This window comes from Prionailurus bengalensis, chromosome C2 (genome assembly GCF_016509475.1).
Source record: "Prionailurus bengalensis isolate Pbe53 chromosome C2, Fcat_Pben_1.1_paternal_pri, whole genome shotgun sequence".
Taxonomy (NCBI): Eukaryota; Metazoa; Chordata; class Mammalia; order Carnivora; family Felidae; genus Prionailurus; species Prionailurus bengalensis.
Window position 1 is genome coordinate 48,346,448 of NC_057350.1, and position 13,847 is coordinate 48,360,294.

A 13,847-nucleotide genomic window follows, 5' to 3' on the forward strand; every position below is an offset into this window, starting at 1 on the left:
ACAATGTAGAAAGTAATTCTGTTCAAGTTTCTTTCTTCAGATTTAAAAAACAATGATTGAGGCTGTTAAAGAAACTGTCTTACAGATGTGTTATATTGAAAAATACCAAATAATTTAATTTCTATATTCAGTTTAATTTAATTTCAAATTTGGATATGGAAATAGAAATGTAGTTTTTGTGTTAATGATTTATTTCACTTGAAAATGACATGTTTATTTTAGCATCATATGTAAGTATGAAAGATCAAAGAAAACAACTGCTATTCATATTTTCATACTTTGAAATATTTCCTTCAAATATTTTTTTTTTTTTTTTTTTTTTTTTTTTTTCTTCAACGTTTTTATTTATTTTTGGGACAGAGAGAGACAGAGCATGAACGGGGGAAGGGCAGAGAGAGAGGGAGACACAGAATCGGAAACAGGCTCCAGGCTCTGAGCCATCAGCCCAGAGCCCGACGCGGGGCTCGAACTCACGGACCGCGAGATCGTGACCTGGCTGAAGTCGGACGCTTAACCGACTGCGCCACCCAGGCGCCCCTACTTCAAATATTTTTAATGCATATGTATTTTAGTGTTTTATTTTAAAAATGGTGATCAGAGTGTACATATAGATTTATTTTCTGCTTTTTCTCACCACTTTTTCTAACATTTTAAAATGCTTTAAAAGAAAAGGTAATGGGGATTAAGGAATACACTTGTCATGATGAGCACTGGGTGTTGTATGGGAAGTATTGAATCACTGTATTGTCCACCAGAATCTAATATTACACTATATGTTAACTAACTAGAAGTAAAATAAAAACTTAAAAAAAATTTTTAAAGCATTTTTAAAAAATTTATATAAATTTCCATCCAACAGTACTGAAGTCCTAGAGTGCTTTCTAATTATTTCTTTCTCTTAAGTTCTGAAGAGGAATTAATGGGCAAAAGATAGGCATACTTTTTGGGGCGCCTGGGTGGCTCAGTTGGTTAAGCATCTGACTCTTGATCTTGGCTCAGGTCATCATCTCACCGTTCTGATGTCAAGCCCTGCATTGAGCTCTGCACTAACAGCACGGAGCCTGCTTGGATTTCTCTCTCTCCTCTGTACCCCTCCCCCGCTCAAATGGGTGTACTCTCTTTCTCTCTAAAAATATAAGTAAAAAAAAATATAGGCACACTTTTAAACTGACACCTATTGCCAGTTTGCCCTCTAACGAATATGGGAGCAATTCCATGAAACATTTTAAGAATTATATTCATATCTGTTATATTAGGTACATAAGGATAGTTTTCTTGAGAAAATTAAAGGTCTAAGTGAAAATATTTAAACAGCAAAATTTTACAAGGAATAAATGTTTAAAAATTTAGCTACATGAGTGATATTCTGATTATACATTTGCTGATTTACATTTTATGATTGAAATTAAGAAAAGGTCAGTAACTTAATTTTTTATTGAGTAAGGAAGGTATTTTCAGACTTTACACATTTGTATGTACAACATACATCCGCATTTTTCATTTCTAACTCCCATCCCTAAAATGGTTTTACCTAGTATATTGGTTGGTTAAGGCTGCCATAACGAAATACAACCAAGTAGTTGGCTTAAATCACAGAGGTCTATTTTGTTTAGTTCTGGAGGCTGCAGATCTGGAATCACAGGGTTGGCAGGTTTGATTATGTATCCTCAGGCCTCTCTCTTTGGCTTGCAGATGCCTGCCTTTTTGGTCTGTCTGGATATACATGGTCCTGTGTATGTGGTCTCCTTCTCTTCTTGTAAGGACACCGGTCATACTGGATTAGGGCCCACCTGTATGACCTCAGCCTTAGTTTAATATCTCTGAGTACAGTCTTTATCTGAGGTGAACTAGGAGTTAGAACTTTAACATATGGACACAATTCAGTCCATAACCTCTAGATAACCTTTAGCAGTAGTGTGTCTGATAGTCATTAGGAGAACAGTTAATTCATTAGTAAGTTCTTTTTTTTTTTTTTTTTTTTTTTTTTAGGGTGAATCTTCTAATGGCTCAAATGATAGAGGAATGAAATCACTAGTAAATAAAATGACTGTTGCTTTGAAGACGAAATCTGTTAATGTCAGGGAAAAAGTTATCAGTTTTATTGAGAACACATCAACTCCTGTGGACCGGTGAGTTGCTTATATGGTATGAGTTTATGATGGGTAACTAAAGACATGTGTCTTAATAGTAAATGATAGTTGAATTGAATATGTTCTAGAAAAGAATCATAAAGTACATTTTTTAATTGGATAATTTCAGTTTTCATTGTAATTGCAAAGATGTCCTTTATTGCTATAACATTTGACTGCAAAGATTTCTCTTCCCCTACTGCTCAGAATAAAACTCTAATAATGATTCTGCCCTTTTATGCCATTCATTAAAAAAAATATTAAGATGCCATTATATGCATTATTCTTCATATAGTAGCTGCTTCCCACATGTCAGATGGATGGGAATCATCTACTAAATGCAGTAATCTCAAAGCAGGAAACTATTCTCCTCCTCCAGGAATTTATAACCTAGAAAATTTGTTCATGCTAAATAAAGCAGAAACCTATTTTCTTTCTTTCTTTTTTAAAATTAATCAATTAATTCATTTTTAAAGTAATCTCTACACCCAACATGGGGCTCGAACTCACAACCTGGATGCTTGCTCCACTGACTGAGCCAGCCAGTTGCCCCAGAAACCCATTTTCTTAAATTTAAGAGTTTAGCTCTTCATAGAATTTTGTCCACAGAATATAAGTGACATCTGTTTTCCCACGAATTACAAATGAAGGACACAGTTTGATAAATTTAAGAATGTCTGCTACAGTGTTTCTTATTGGAACTGAGAGTCCATAATGTTTTCTCCTCCACATATTAGTCTAATTCATCTTTCTTGTTGTACAGTTCAAAACTAATGTAATAATTCCAGCATAAAACTTATTTCTAAGCAGATCTGGTCTTGAAAATGTGTGATATTAATTTCACTTTCTTATTTTGCAGTATCCTAGGAAAGTTGAAATATTTGACTTTAAGAATTGAATGTTAGGAATTTACTGTTGTTACTTTATTAGTTATAGTACCTATGCATACAAAAGTACATTTTCCCCCATTTAGTAAATAGCAAGGAAGAATGGATTATTTTCACAAATCCAAAAAAATTGTACCTGCCTAAAATGGTCAACTCATAAATAATATTAAAGTGTTTTATCAAGCCTGAAAGTCTTCTTTGCTCATTAAAATTATGTCTGTTCTCAAAAGCCTATAACTTTTTTACTTTCAGTACATTCTGGGTTAGAGTACTATTGCTACATTTGGTAGCATGAACATTTAACATTTTATTTTAAAATGAACAAGTGATAACTCTGACTCGAAACTGGCTTTTCTTCATTTTTCTTTGTACTTGGGATGATCAAAACATTTTCTTTATAATGTATGCTCTGGGTTAGAAAAAGTGATTATACTGTATTTTTGTTTTAAAGCTGTTGTATTTTTAATAATCATTTTGTTCTGTCCTCTACCTCAATTTGCTATAGAATGTCTTTCAATCTTCCTTGGCCAGACAGAGCATGTACAGAGCGGTAAGCCAATGAGTAGAGCAGCTTTACGGGACCATCCTTTTCTTTAGCATGCCTCATGCTGTCTATAAGCCTCACACTGTCTTGGCTTAAATTTGATGCAGCTGTTTTCAAATGCTGAATTTTTCTTATTCTGCTTTTAGGAGTGTGTGATATTGATTGAGCTATATTTGTTTTTTGGCTTGATCATTTTAATTTTTTTTTCCTTGCATGCTTCTTTATATCTCCCATTCCTCAGATGAAAATCAAGTACATTCAAATCCAAGAACTTCATAAAACCTGCAGTTTTTATTCTGAAAGAGAGGAGTGAAACAAAGAAAATAATTAGTCTCAGAGTTGGCAGAGTGTTAGCATTGGAGATCATGTATTTCTATTTCCTGCCCTAACAGTATAGAGTATTATTGCACCTAACAAAGGGCATTGTTCATAGTTCAAAATTGTTGTTAATTCAAGTATATTATGTAATTTTATGATTTTTTTAAAAGATTTTTCTTAATTAGATTTGTATATTTAGGTTGGTGACTTCACATATCTAAATCAGTTCCAAAGAACCACAATTCTTTAGCTTTCCATGAAAGAAATTAGGTCATGGTGGACATGTTAATGTATAATCCATCCCTTCTCTGTCCCTAGTAACATGTGGTACTTGTCATTAGATTATAGAAGTCTAAAGTTTAAAAATCTACTGAACCTTCAATTAGGGTGCACAGAAGAACTCTACTAACTTAATACCTTTATATAGCTTTGTAGTTTTTATACCTACAGCATTTTTCTGCAGTTTTTTTTTTAAGTTTATTCTGAAAGAGAGAGAGAGAGAGAGAGAGAGAGAGAGAATCCCAAGAAGGCTCCATGCCGTCAGTGCAGAGCCCAATGTGGGGCTCAATCCCAAGAACCATGAGATCATGACCTGAGCCAAATCAAGAATCAGACACCTAACCAACTGAGCGACCAAAGTGCCCCATTAAGCAGTTTAAATTAGAATATCAATTAGAGCAATATCTATGGAGATTTTAAAAGAAATTCTAGTTGTATTTTAAATATAAATTAAGCTTTGGAATTATGGAGTTGAATTTTTCTTTGGTCATTTCAATGTTTTCAGTGACTAGAAGTAACATTTTTAAAAGCACTAGTTCACTGTTAACTTAGTGGTAAGAGTTTTTATTTACTGTAACTATTCCTGCACAATGCCAATTACAGAGCTTCTATTACAGTTTTACCTGAGACTATTTTAAAGGCATTTGCTTCTTTTAAAATTATAATGTTTGTGAATCATCTTTCTACCTTTTCTTGTTATAGGACCATTGAATTAGTCTAATTTTAACTCCCAGGTTTTCTCCCAAATTCTTAAATTTATAAAAATTTAACTTATTTTCTCTGATCTACAGGTAAATATATCTATTTTGAAAATAGAATTTAGTGAAAAGTTAGAATTGGGTTTCTTTCTGAGCTCAGTAAATAAATTAGAACCTGGTCAAAATATGTTATAGATATTTCTGTTATTACTTCAACTAAAAAAGTATAAATATACTGCTTTTTAAAAAGAGTACAGTGAATTTCATTAATTTTTAAATTGTTTTAAATGTTTATTTATTTTTGAGAGAGAGAGAGAGAGAGAGAGAGACCGAGTACAAGTGGGGGAGAGGCAGAGAGAGAGAGGGAGACACAGAATCCACAGCAGGCTCCAGGCTCCTAGCTGTCAGCACAGAGCCTGAAATGGGGCTTGAACCCCACGAACTGCCAGATCATGACCTGAGCTGAAGTTGGCGCTTAATGGACTGAGCCACCCAGGCGCCCCAAATTTCATTAATTTTTAGCCAATATTTAAGAATAACCCAGTAATCTTTAGCAATCTTTATAAAAACTGCCTTGTATTATAAATGTAGATCAATAATGATTAGTTTTTTTAAAACTTTTCACTTTGCATACTTGAATTCTGGTTCATGCATTTACTATAAACATTATCCTTGTTACTTTCAACGTTACATCGGTTTAATTATGCTTTAATGTCAGGAGAGAACCAATAATTTAATCATAAATTTTTATAATCTAGATGGCACTAAAGTATTTTTAGACAAAGCTGTATTATCTTTGTCTTTTATAAGTAGGCTGATTCTGAGTTTCATAGGTATTTGAATTATTTATTTCACTTTGTCTAATGAGTATAGTTTGATAATTTACTGGATAACTTTACATTAGATATGTTTTAACATAAAATGATTTTATGATTTAACTTAAACTGTAAATTATGTATTGATTAGTTTATAATTCCCAAAGAATGTTATACATTTAGCTCTCATTGGTTTTTCTAGTAAGTGTTCCATTGAGGAATGTTTTGGGAGAAGTAAGGATTTAAGTAAGCCTCATTGAACAAAATTAGGTTATGATAAGATTTTGATTGATGATATGTATTATTTAAAATACATATTTTATCTCTATATTCTGGAAAAATTGAATTTAAGATTAAAGACGTGTAACCCCAATTTTTTCCATGTTGGACTATCTCTTGATATATGATCAATCAATAAATAAAAGTAAGCCAGTTTTTCTTCATTGTAGATAATCTTGATGGAACCTTTATCTTACAAATATACAGTGCTTTTTCCACAAAAACATGTATTTTGTTGAAATATTTTAATTTTTCTTCTTGGTTTGTTTGAGATTACCTGAAAAGTACTGAGGTATAAATTTTTATAGTAAAAAGAGGTTATACTTCCTGCAAGAACTAATCAAGTTTATTGTTTATGCTTCTGCCACTTGAAAAAGAAAGGCAGATTAATTTTCATGGTTTATTTACATTTATGTAAAAGAACTAGTAGCATGTTAGTTTCTATTAAAGCAAAAGTAATAGTAAAAAGAAAAAAGGAGGATTATAATGTGAGCATTGGGTAATATATAGAATTGTTGAATCATACTGTACAACTGAAACTATGATTTAAAAAAATGGGAGGAAAAATCCCATTTTATATCCCCCCAAAATCCCCCAAAATTTTTGCCCCATATAAGAAAACCTTAACACCCCTCCTAGAATTGGAGTATTCAGTTCCATAATCTATTTTACCTAACAGACATGTGCATAGTACTAGCTAGATGCCAGGCATTGTTCTAAGAGCTTTACAAAATATTAACTAATTTAATTCTCACAGTAACCTTGAAGGGTAGGTACTGTTGTTAACTACCACTTTACAGATATGAAAATAGAATCACAGAGAGGTTAAACGACTTCCCTAAAGCTACACAGATCTAAGCACTAGTTCTAATATGAATAATAAAATTGTTTTAAAATTTAATTTTTACAGATTGAAAACATTCAGCCTGTCAAGACATTCTGCCACTTTTGCTAACATAATTTCCTATCTTGTTACAGTTTCCTTAACATAGATAGCTATTCTAAAGCTGGGTGGTATATGGGGGTGAGGAACAAAGAATGTATACATTTTGTATAAATATTCAAATGATACTTGGTAAAAATGATAATTTCTTAATGTGATAATTTCATCTCTAAAATTCTTTGAATATAGGCATGTGAGCAGCAGTGACAGAGTGGGCAAGCCTTACCGTGGTGTAAAGCCTGTTTTCAGCATTGGGGATGAAGAAGAATACGACACAGGTGTAGTAATACACTTATCTGTAGATGCTTTCCTTAGGCACCAGGAATGACTATAGAGATCATTCTGAGACTAGCTGAACTTAAAAAAAAAAAAAAAAAAAGACACAATGAAATTCTGTAGATGAGATTGGAGAGTCTGTTCTTTTTTCCTAAGTTTTTTCTAGTTTTTTTCCTAAGAGTTTGGTTTTAGACCTCTTAAGTTATGCCTGTTAGAATTCAAGCAGAAATGCTGAGTAGGCATTTGATTATAGGAGTCTTTAGATGAAGAGAGGTCTAATAACGTGGTGCTGATCTGGGAATTATCCATATTGAAATAGTATTTAAATCCATGGGATTTTATTTAAATCCCCTTGATCCACCCACCTGGGAGATTGAGAGCTGTGGGACTAAAGTTCAAGGAATTCCAAAATGGAGACATCTGGAAAGAGCCTTTTTAAATTCGAGGTAATATTCTAAAAGGCCACAAGGTGGGGATATTGTACCAGGCAAATTGTATCATCGTCTGTGGTTGTCTTTATATTTTAAAAAATTATTTATTAGTTTGCTTCATAATGCTGCTGCCAAGATTACCCTGGTTAAGTAATAATAACGAATGTTAATCTGTGTATTGGGTTAGAAAAAATAAAGCAGTAAATCAATGTAGCAAATAAAAGAAAAAACCTTCCCAAATTTCTCCTTGTTTTTTCTACTTAGTAATACATGCTGTATATTTTCCATCTCAGCCCATATTCCACCTTAGTTCTCTTTCTATCACATAAACACACCATAATTTATTTAATCAGTCTTTCAAAATTCACACTGGTAGTTTTTCAGGTTTTTTGTTTGTTTCAAATGGCAATAGATATTTTTATACATAACTATCTGAACTTTTGTAAGTACACACAGAGGCTATATTCTTAGCAGTAAGATTAATACATTATAGGGAGCCACATTTGACATTTTAATAAATATTTACAAAATCACCTTCCTAAAAACTTGCATTGAGGTAAATGAAATTTTCTGTGTGCTATTTCTCATTGTTTCTTTTTCTCCACTCCCTTCTATTTTTGTTGCTATCTTCCTGTTATTTATCAGTCTGTCCCTGAATATTTCGGCTCCTTTCTTTAATAACTTTCATTTCAACTCTTTTAATTCCCAAGAGGCAAATGGATGGATAAATTATAGTATACATACATGTGTCATATATTTATGCATATATTTGTATTTGGGAAATTGTACAGTAATGAAAATGAGAACACTAGAGCTATGTGTATCAACATGTATAAATTTTACAGTGTTCAGAGTGAAGAAGCAGTTGCAGAAGAATACAGTTGAAAGGTCTACTATTTATATAAATGTTACTGCTACTGTAGAGATTTTTACTTATTTATCCAAGGATGGATTTTTGTTGTTTTTCTTAAAGTCAAAAAACAGCGAGAGAAAAAGAACTCTAACATCTTTGCCCTCAAGATAGATGCTTATTATTGGACAATTTAGCCATCTTTCTATAGTCTAGACATAGATTAGAGTCATGTTACATAAAGCAAAAAAGTTGAAATTCCTCAGGCAGTGTAGTCTTTAAAAAATTTATTTACATTATTTATTTTTTGTTTTATTTTTTTAAATCTTTGACAGAGAGAGAGAGACAGAGCGTGAGCAGGGGAGGGGCAGAGAGAGAGAGAGGGAGACACAGAATCCAAAGCAGGCTCCAGGCTCTGGGCTGTCAGCACAGAGCCCGACGTGGGGCTCCATCTAACGGACTGTGAGATCATGATCTGAGCTGAAGTCGGGTGCTTAACTGACAGAGCCATCTAGGCACACTTACTTACTTACTTACTTACTTAATTTATTTATTATTTAAATTTTTTTTTAAATATTTATTTTCGAGAAAGAGAGAGACAGAGCATGAGCAGGGGAGGGGCAGAAAGAGAGGGAGATGCAGAATCTGAAGCAGGCTCCAGGCTCAAGCTGCCAGCGCAGAGCCCAACGCAGGGCCCGAACCGACAAACCATGTGATCATGACCTGAGCTGAAGTCGGATGCTTAACTGACTGAGCCACCCAGGGTCCCCTATTTATTTTTTATTTAAGTATAGTTGACACACAGTGTTACGGGGTATTCTTAGTATTTTCACCTGACTTTCTTACCATGTAGCCTAATGCTTCATAATATTTCTGTATTATGCCAGTGGCATAAGGAAACATAGTAAACAGGATTTGAATTGTTTTTTTCTTTTCCCCCAACCTGTATGCTTAAAATACTCATTTTTTTTCCCCCAGCTATTAAGGAATGTCTCATTTTTAAAGTTGGTAATTCCCACTTTTAACACTTTAAACTCTTTCAGATGAAATTGACAGCTCTTCAATGTCAGATGATGACAGAAAAGAGGTTGTAAACATTCAGACTTGGATAAACAAGCCAGACATCAAGCATCATTTTCCTTGTAAAGAAGTGAAAGAAAGTGGACACATGTTTCCTAGGTACTTTTTTAAATGCCTTCTTCAGAAGTAAAATTAAATTTGGGGAATAAAAAACTTAACCACAGGAGAAATTTTCTTTAAGTACAATAAGATATAATTTTCCTTTGTCAACTTGTATTATGTGTCTTGATTTTTAAAATATTTTTAATCTAATTTTTTATTTTGAAATATTCTAAAAAGTTGAAGAAACAGTACATTGAACATCTTTATAAGCCTCTCTCAATTCACCAGATTTTAATTTCTTTTTGTGTTTTTCCAATCTATTTATATATCTATTTATAGACACACATACACATACAGTTCTCTCTTGTCAAGCCATTCAGAAGAATCTTACAGATATGACCCTTAAGCCCCAAAAATGCTTTAGTGTAAATCTCCCAAGAATATGAGCATTCTCTTATACAACTTCAATAGCATTATGACTTTTTTTAAAATAGCATTATCACTCTTTAAAAACTTTAAAATGAACATCATTTAACATACATGTCACACTCAGATTTTTCAGAGTGCCCCCAAAGTATTATTTATAGTCATTTTTTCCTTTTTGATCCAATAGCTAGTCAGGGTTCCTGCATTGTATTTGCCTGTCAGTCTCTTTAGTTTCAGCCGGTGTGCAACAGTACTTCTGCCTTACCACCATCTCCCCTTTTCTGCATGATGAATGAATCTTTTGAGGCTAGGCTGTGTATTCTGCAGAGTGTCCTGCGTTTTGGACTTTTATAGTTTTACTGCACAGTAAAACCTTGGTTTGCGAGCATAATTCGTTCTGCAAACAAGTTTGTAATCCAGAGCACTCGTGTATCAAAGCGAATTTCAGGAACCATTGGCTCAGTTGCGATCATTTGATGTTTGGCATCATGTACTACTCGTAAGACATCGCTCATTTATCAAGTTAAAATGTATTAGAAAGGTTTGCTCGTCTTCTGGGACACTCACTGAACAAGTTACAATCCAAGATTTTACTGTATTACATAAATGTGTATGAGTATATCATTGCATTACATTAAAAGTGAGCTAAGACACAGGGAGGGGGTGTGTTAATAACACCATGCCCATTTTACCTTCAAGATCCAGTTACAGAATATTATAAAATACGTAAGGCAGCCCAACTATTGCTTAGTGGTCTTTGATGTAAAGTATACACTATGGTATAGTGACTGAGAGTAGTTTATGAATATAGGCAGTATTGTGAAAAAGTTTGAAAAGGACTGTATTCCATATACCATATAGAATAGATTCTAAAAATATTATTTTAATGATTTCTAATAGTATTGTACTTTTTATTACATAAAATAGAAACTTTGCTCTTAAACAGTTACAGGATTTCCTATTAATAAAATGTTAATTTTCCATACAACTAAAGGAAAATTAAGAACTTTTATTGGGTAGTTTATTTGTTTATAGATGATTCATTTTAATTCAAAAGTAATTTCATCTGGAGTTGAATATTTTTTTGGTTGAAGTAACAGCTGTTTTGCATGACGTGTCTAAAATTCTTTTTGTTGTTTAATGTTTTTTTTTTTTTGCCTCTTAAGTCATCTGTTGGTTACTGCAACACACATGTACTGTTTAAGGGAGATTCTTTCACGGAAAGGATTGGCTTATATACAGTCTCGACAAGCACTAAATTCCGTAGTTAAAATTACATCTAAAAAAAAGCATCCTGAGCTAATTACTTTCAAGTATGGAAATAGCAGTGCTTCAGGAATAGAAATCTTGGCAATTGAAAGGTAAGATTTTCTTAGAATGGTATTATCTGAATTATTGAATTAGTTCATTATTAAACACTGTTTCTCTCTTTTGGAGAATAGATGGTGGCATAGGCTACTTGAGCCACTTTTAATTAGTATTCTTTGCTTACCTTTTTCTTCCATACCCTTAATCATATGTCAATTAGTTATTAACACATGGTTTCAGTAAGTTTCATAGCTAATTTCATTAACTTTTTGACAGAAGGGTCCTTATACTATTGCTGCACTAAATGCTGGTTTATCAAATAAGAAGCTTGTCTCAGAATATAAGTCAGTGTTTCTACTTCCGTTCATCAAAAAATTCTTCTTTTGAAAAAATATCCATGAAGTAAGCAACGTGCTGAGTGTTATATTTAATTTACAATCTGGCACAAACTCCTTATCTTATTGTGGACCCGTGACAAAACAGTTCATGGATGGGCATCAAGGGCCATAGGACCTCACTTATCTGGAAACTAAACCATCTTTATAATCCTATAAAAATGTGAAGCCCAGAGGAGTTGAATGACTTCCAAATCCTCACACCTTGCTTGTGACAGGACCAAATGGAGCTCCATTTCTGGTCTCCAGATCTCTGGTTCCTTCCATTTGGCTATGAAGAGTCACCAGCTTGCACACTTAGATTTTCTTTCTTTCAAAATATGCTTTCATGTATGTATTGAAATAAGTTATGGGGAGTAAATATGAGGGTATGTCTGCTGGCTTTGTAGGTTAGGGGAAGCTTTGCATTGGAAGTGTCACCTAAGCTGAGGCCTGAAGGGAAAACAATTTATGTTAATATATATGTATATTTTCCCCCCTTAGGTATTTGATTCCAAATGCAGGAGATGCTACTAAAGCCATTAAACAACAGATCATGAAAGTTTTGGATGCTTTGGAAAGTTAATATAAGAGAGAATTATTTCAAAAGAAATTAAGGCAACCAAGAGAAAGAAACATGGACATACTTTCCAGATTGCGTACTAACAGAAGACCTTTCATTTGCTCATGGGGGTGCTTGAATTGCAGGTCTAAGTGTAAATTATTATAATCAATTTCTAGACAGTTAAAATTTTACTTAAATTTTCTTTTGCATTTTTGGTTTTGTAAAATGATTTATAAAGGTCAGTTATTAAATGACTTTGAGGTAACTGACCCTCTACCCTTGTGAACTAAGGGTACAGAATGCAGTTCTGTTTTGAAGAGCTGTGTTTTAAAAGGGAATATGCATCACTTTCAGATTTAAAAACATCCATGCACATATATACTTGCAATGTCTTCACTGAAAATTAGAGATAGAATTAGTTGAAGAGACCCCTTTAATTGCTACATTTAGTTTTATCCACTTGGCAGTATCAGAAACTGAAAGTATTACATAGATTAATAATTAGCTTGCTGTTTCTGTTCTTAAAAAATGTGAAATGTTTTTAACGAAGCAGATAAAGATTCCAGCCAACCCAGAAATGCAGTCCAGCTAGTGAAATGTTGGAGTATCAGTCTCTAAATCATCTTTTCCCATTAGCTAATGATTTGAACACTGAGTGCTTCAGATCTTAAACTTCATCCTACTGGTTTCTAAGGAGCGGTTAAAATTATAAGTAGGTAGGCGTATTAAGATTAAAATAAACATTTGGGGGACAGAGTTGTATCTATAAAAATGTCATTGGTCTTTATTACAAGTGGAGTATTTGATTTGGGATATTTCAGAACAGCTGTTGTGCACACATTGATTTATCCTTACTGAGATTATGGTCTGTGACCACAACGAATATCCACTTAAATAAAAGCCAAATAATCAGAGAGCTATATAAACTACAATTGTTTTATCAGCTCTTTCTGAAATTTCTTACTCTTCTTTGGTTTTTGTCTTCTGTTCCAGTGGTTCGAAACTATTTTTATGTTCTTAATCTGACAGAACTAAAAAGTGATCTGCTTTACTTTGCAGCTTTCTCAATTTATTGAGGTCTATATTAGACACATCTGGTGAGAGAAATTGGGAACATGTTTGGGGCTATGGAAGGACTCCTTATAAAGTGTTTTTGGGAAGTAGCAAATCCTAACAATCTGCTATGTCCTAAAACGCAATGGATTATCTCTAAGGGGTTTATAGGAAAAATATTTAGATGTACACTGTTTATAGCCAGTTATTTTAATTTACTTAATGGAAATCAAGTGAATAACAGGCAACATAGTTCAAGATATTTTATTCTAATATCTAAATAAAAGCAGTTTCTTGAGTGGTTGAAGACATTTGCGTGAAATTGCACCTGGTGCATACTATATTTATGACTTTACCCACAACGGTTGTGTTGCTTTCTTTTTCTTTTCTTTTTTTCTTTCTTTTTGGTGCCCCCTTTACAAATGCCGTGAAGTCTCCATTTTTTGCCCATTTCAGCCATGGGACTTTTTTCATAATATTAATGTAAAGATGTTTGTGTTACTGTTTATAAAATTACAATTGTAAATAAACCAATACAATTTGCTCAGAA

The 13,847-nt window shown here is 33.1% G+C and overlaps 1 protein-coding gene across 2 annotated transcripts in view; it reads left to right on the forward strand.

Moving 5' to 3' along the window:
• TBC1D23 (TBC1 domain family member 23) overlaps nt 1-13,847 on the forward strand; it is a 59,645-nt gene extending 45,798 nt beyond the window's left edge. The window contains exons 14-19 of one of the 2 annotated variants that reach the window (XM_043593959.1): nt 1,990-2,129; nt 3,522-3,566; nt 7,082-7,170; nt 9,493-9,628; nt 11,164-11,358; nt 12,184-13,847. In XM_043593959.1, the coding sequence (XP_043449894.1) occupies nt 1,990-2,129; nt 3,522-3,566; nt 7,082-7,170; nt 9,493-9,628; nt 11,164-11,358; nt 12,184-12,265 (687 nt within the window). In that variant the 3' untranslated portion in view covers nt 12,266-13,847. The remainder of the gene's footprint in view (nt 1-1,989; nt 2,130-3,521; nt 3,567-7,081; nt 7,171-9,492; nt 9,629-11,163; nt 11,359-12,183) is intronic. The other variant, XM_043593960.1, reaches the window with a different exon arrangement.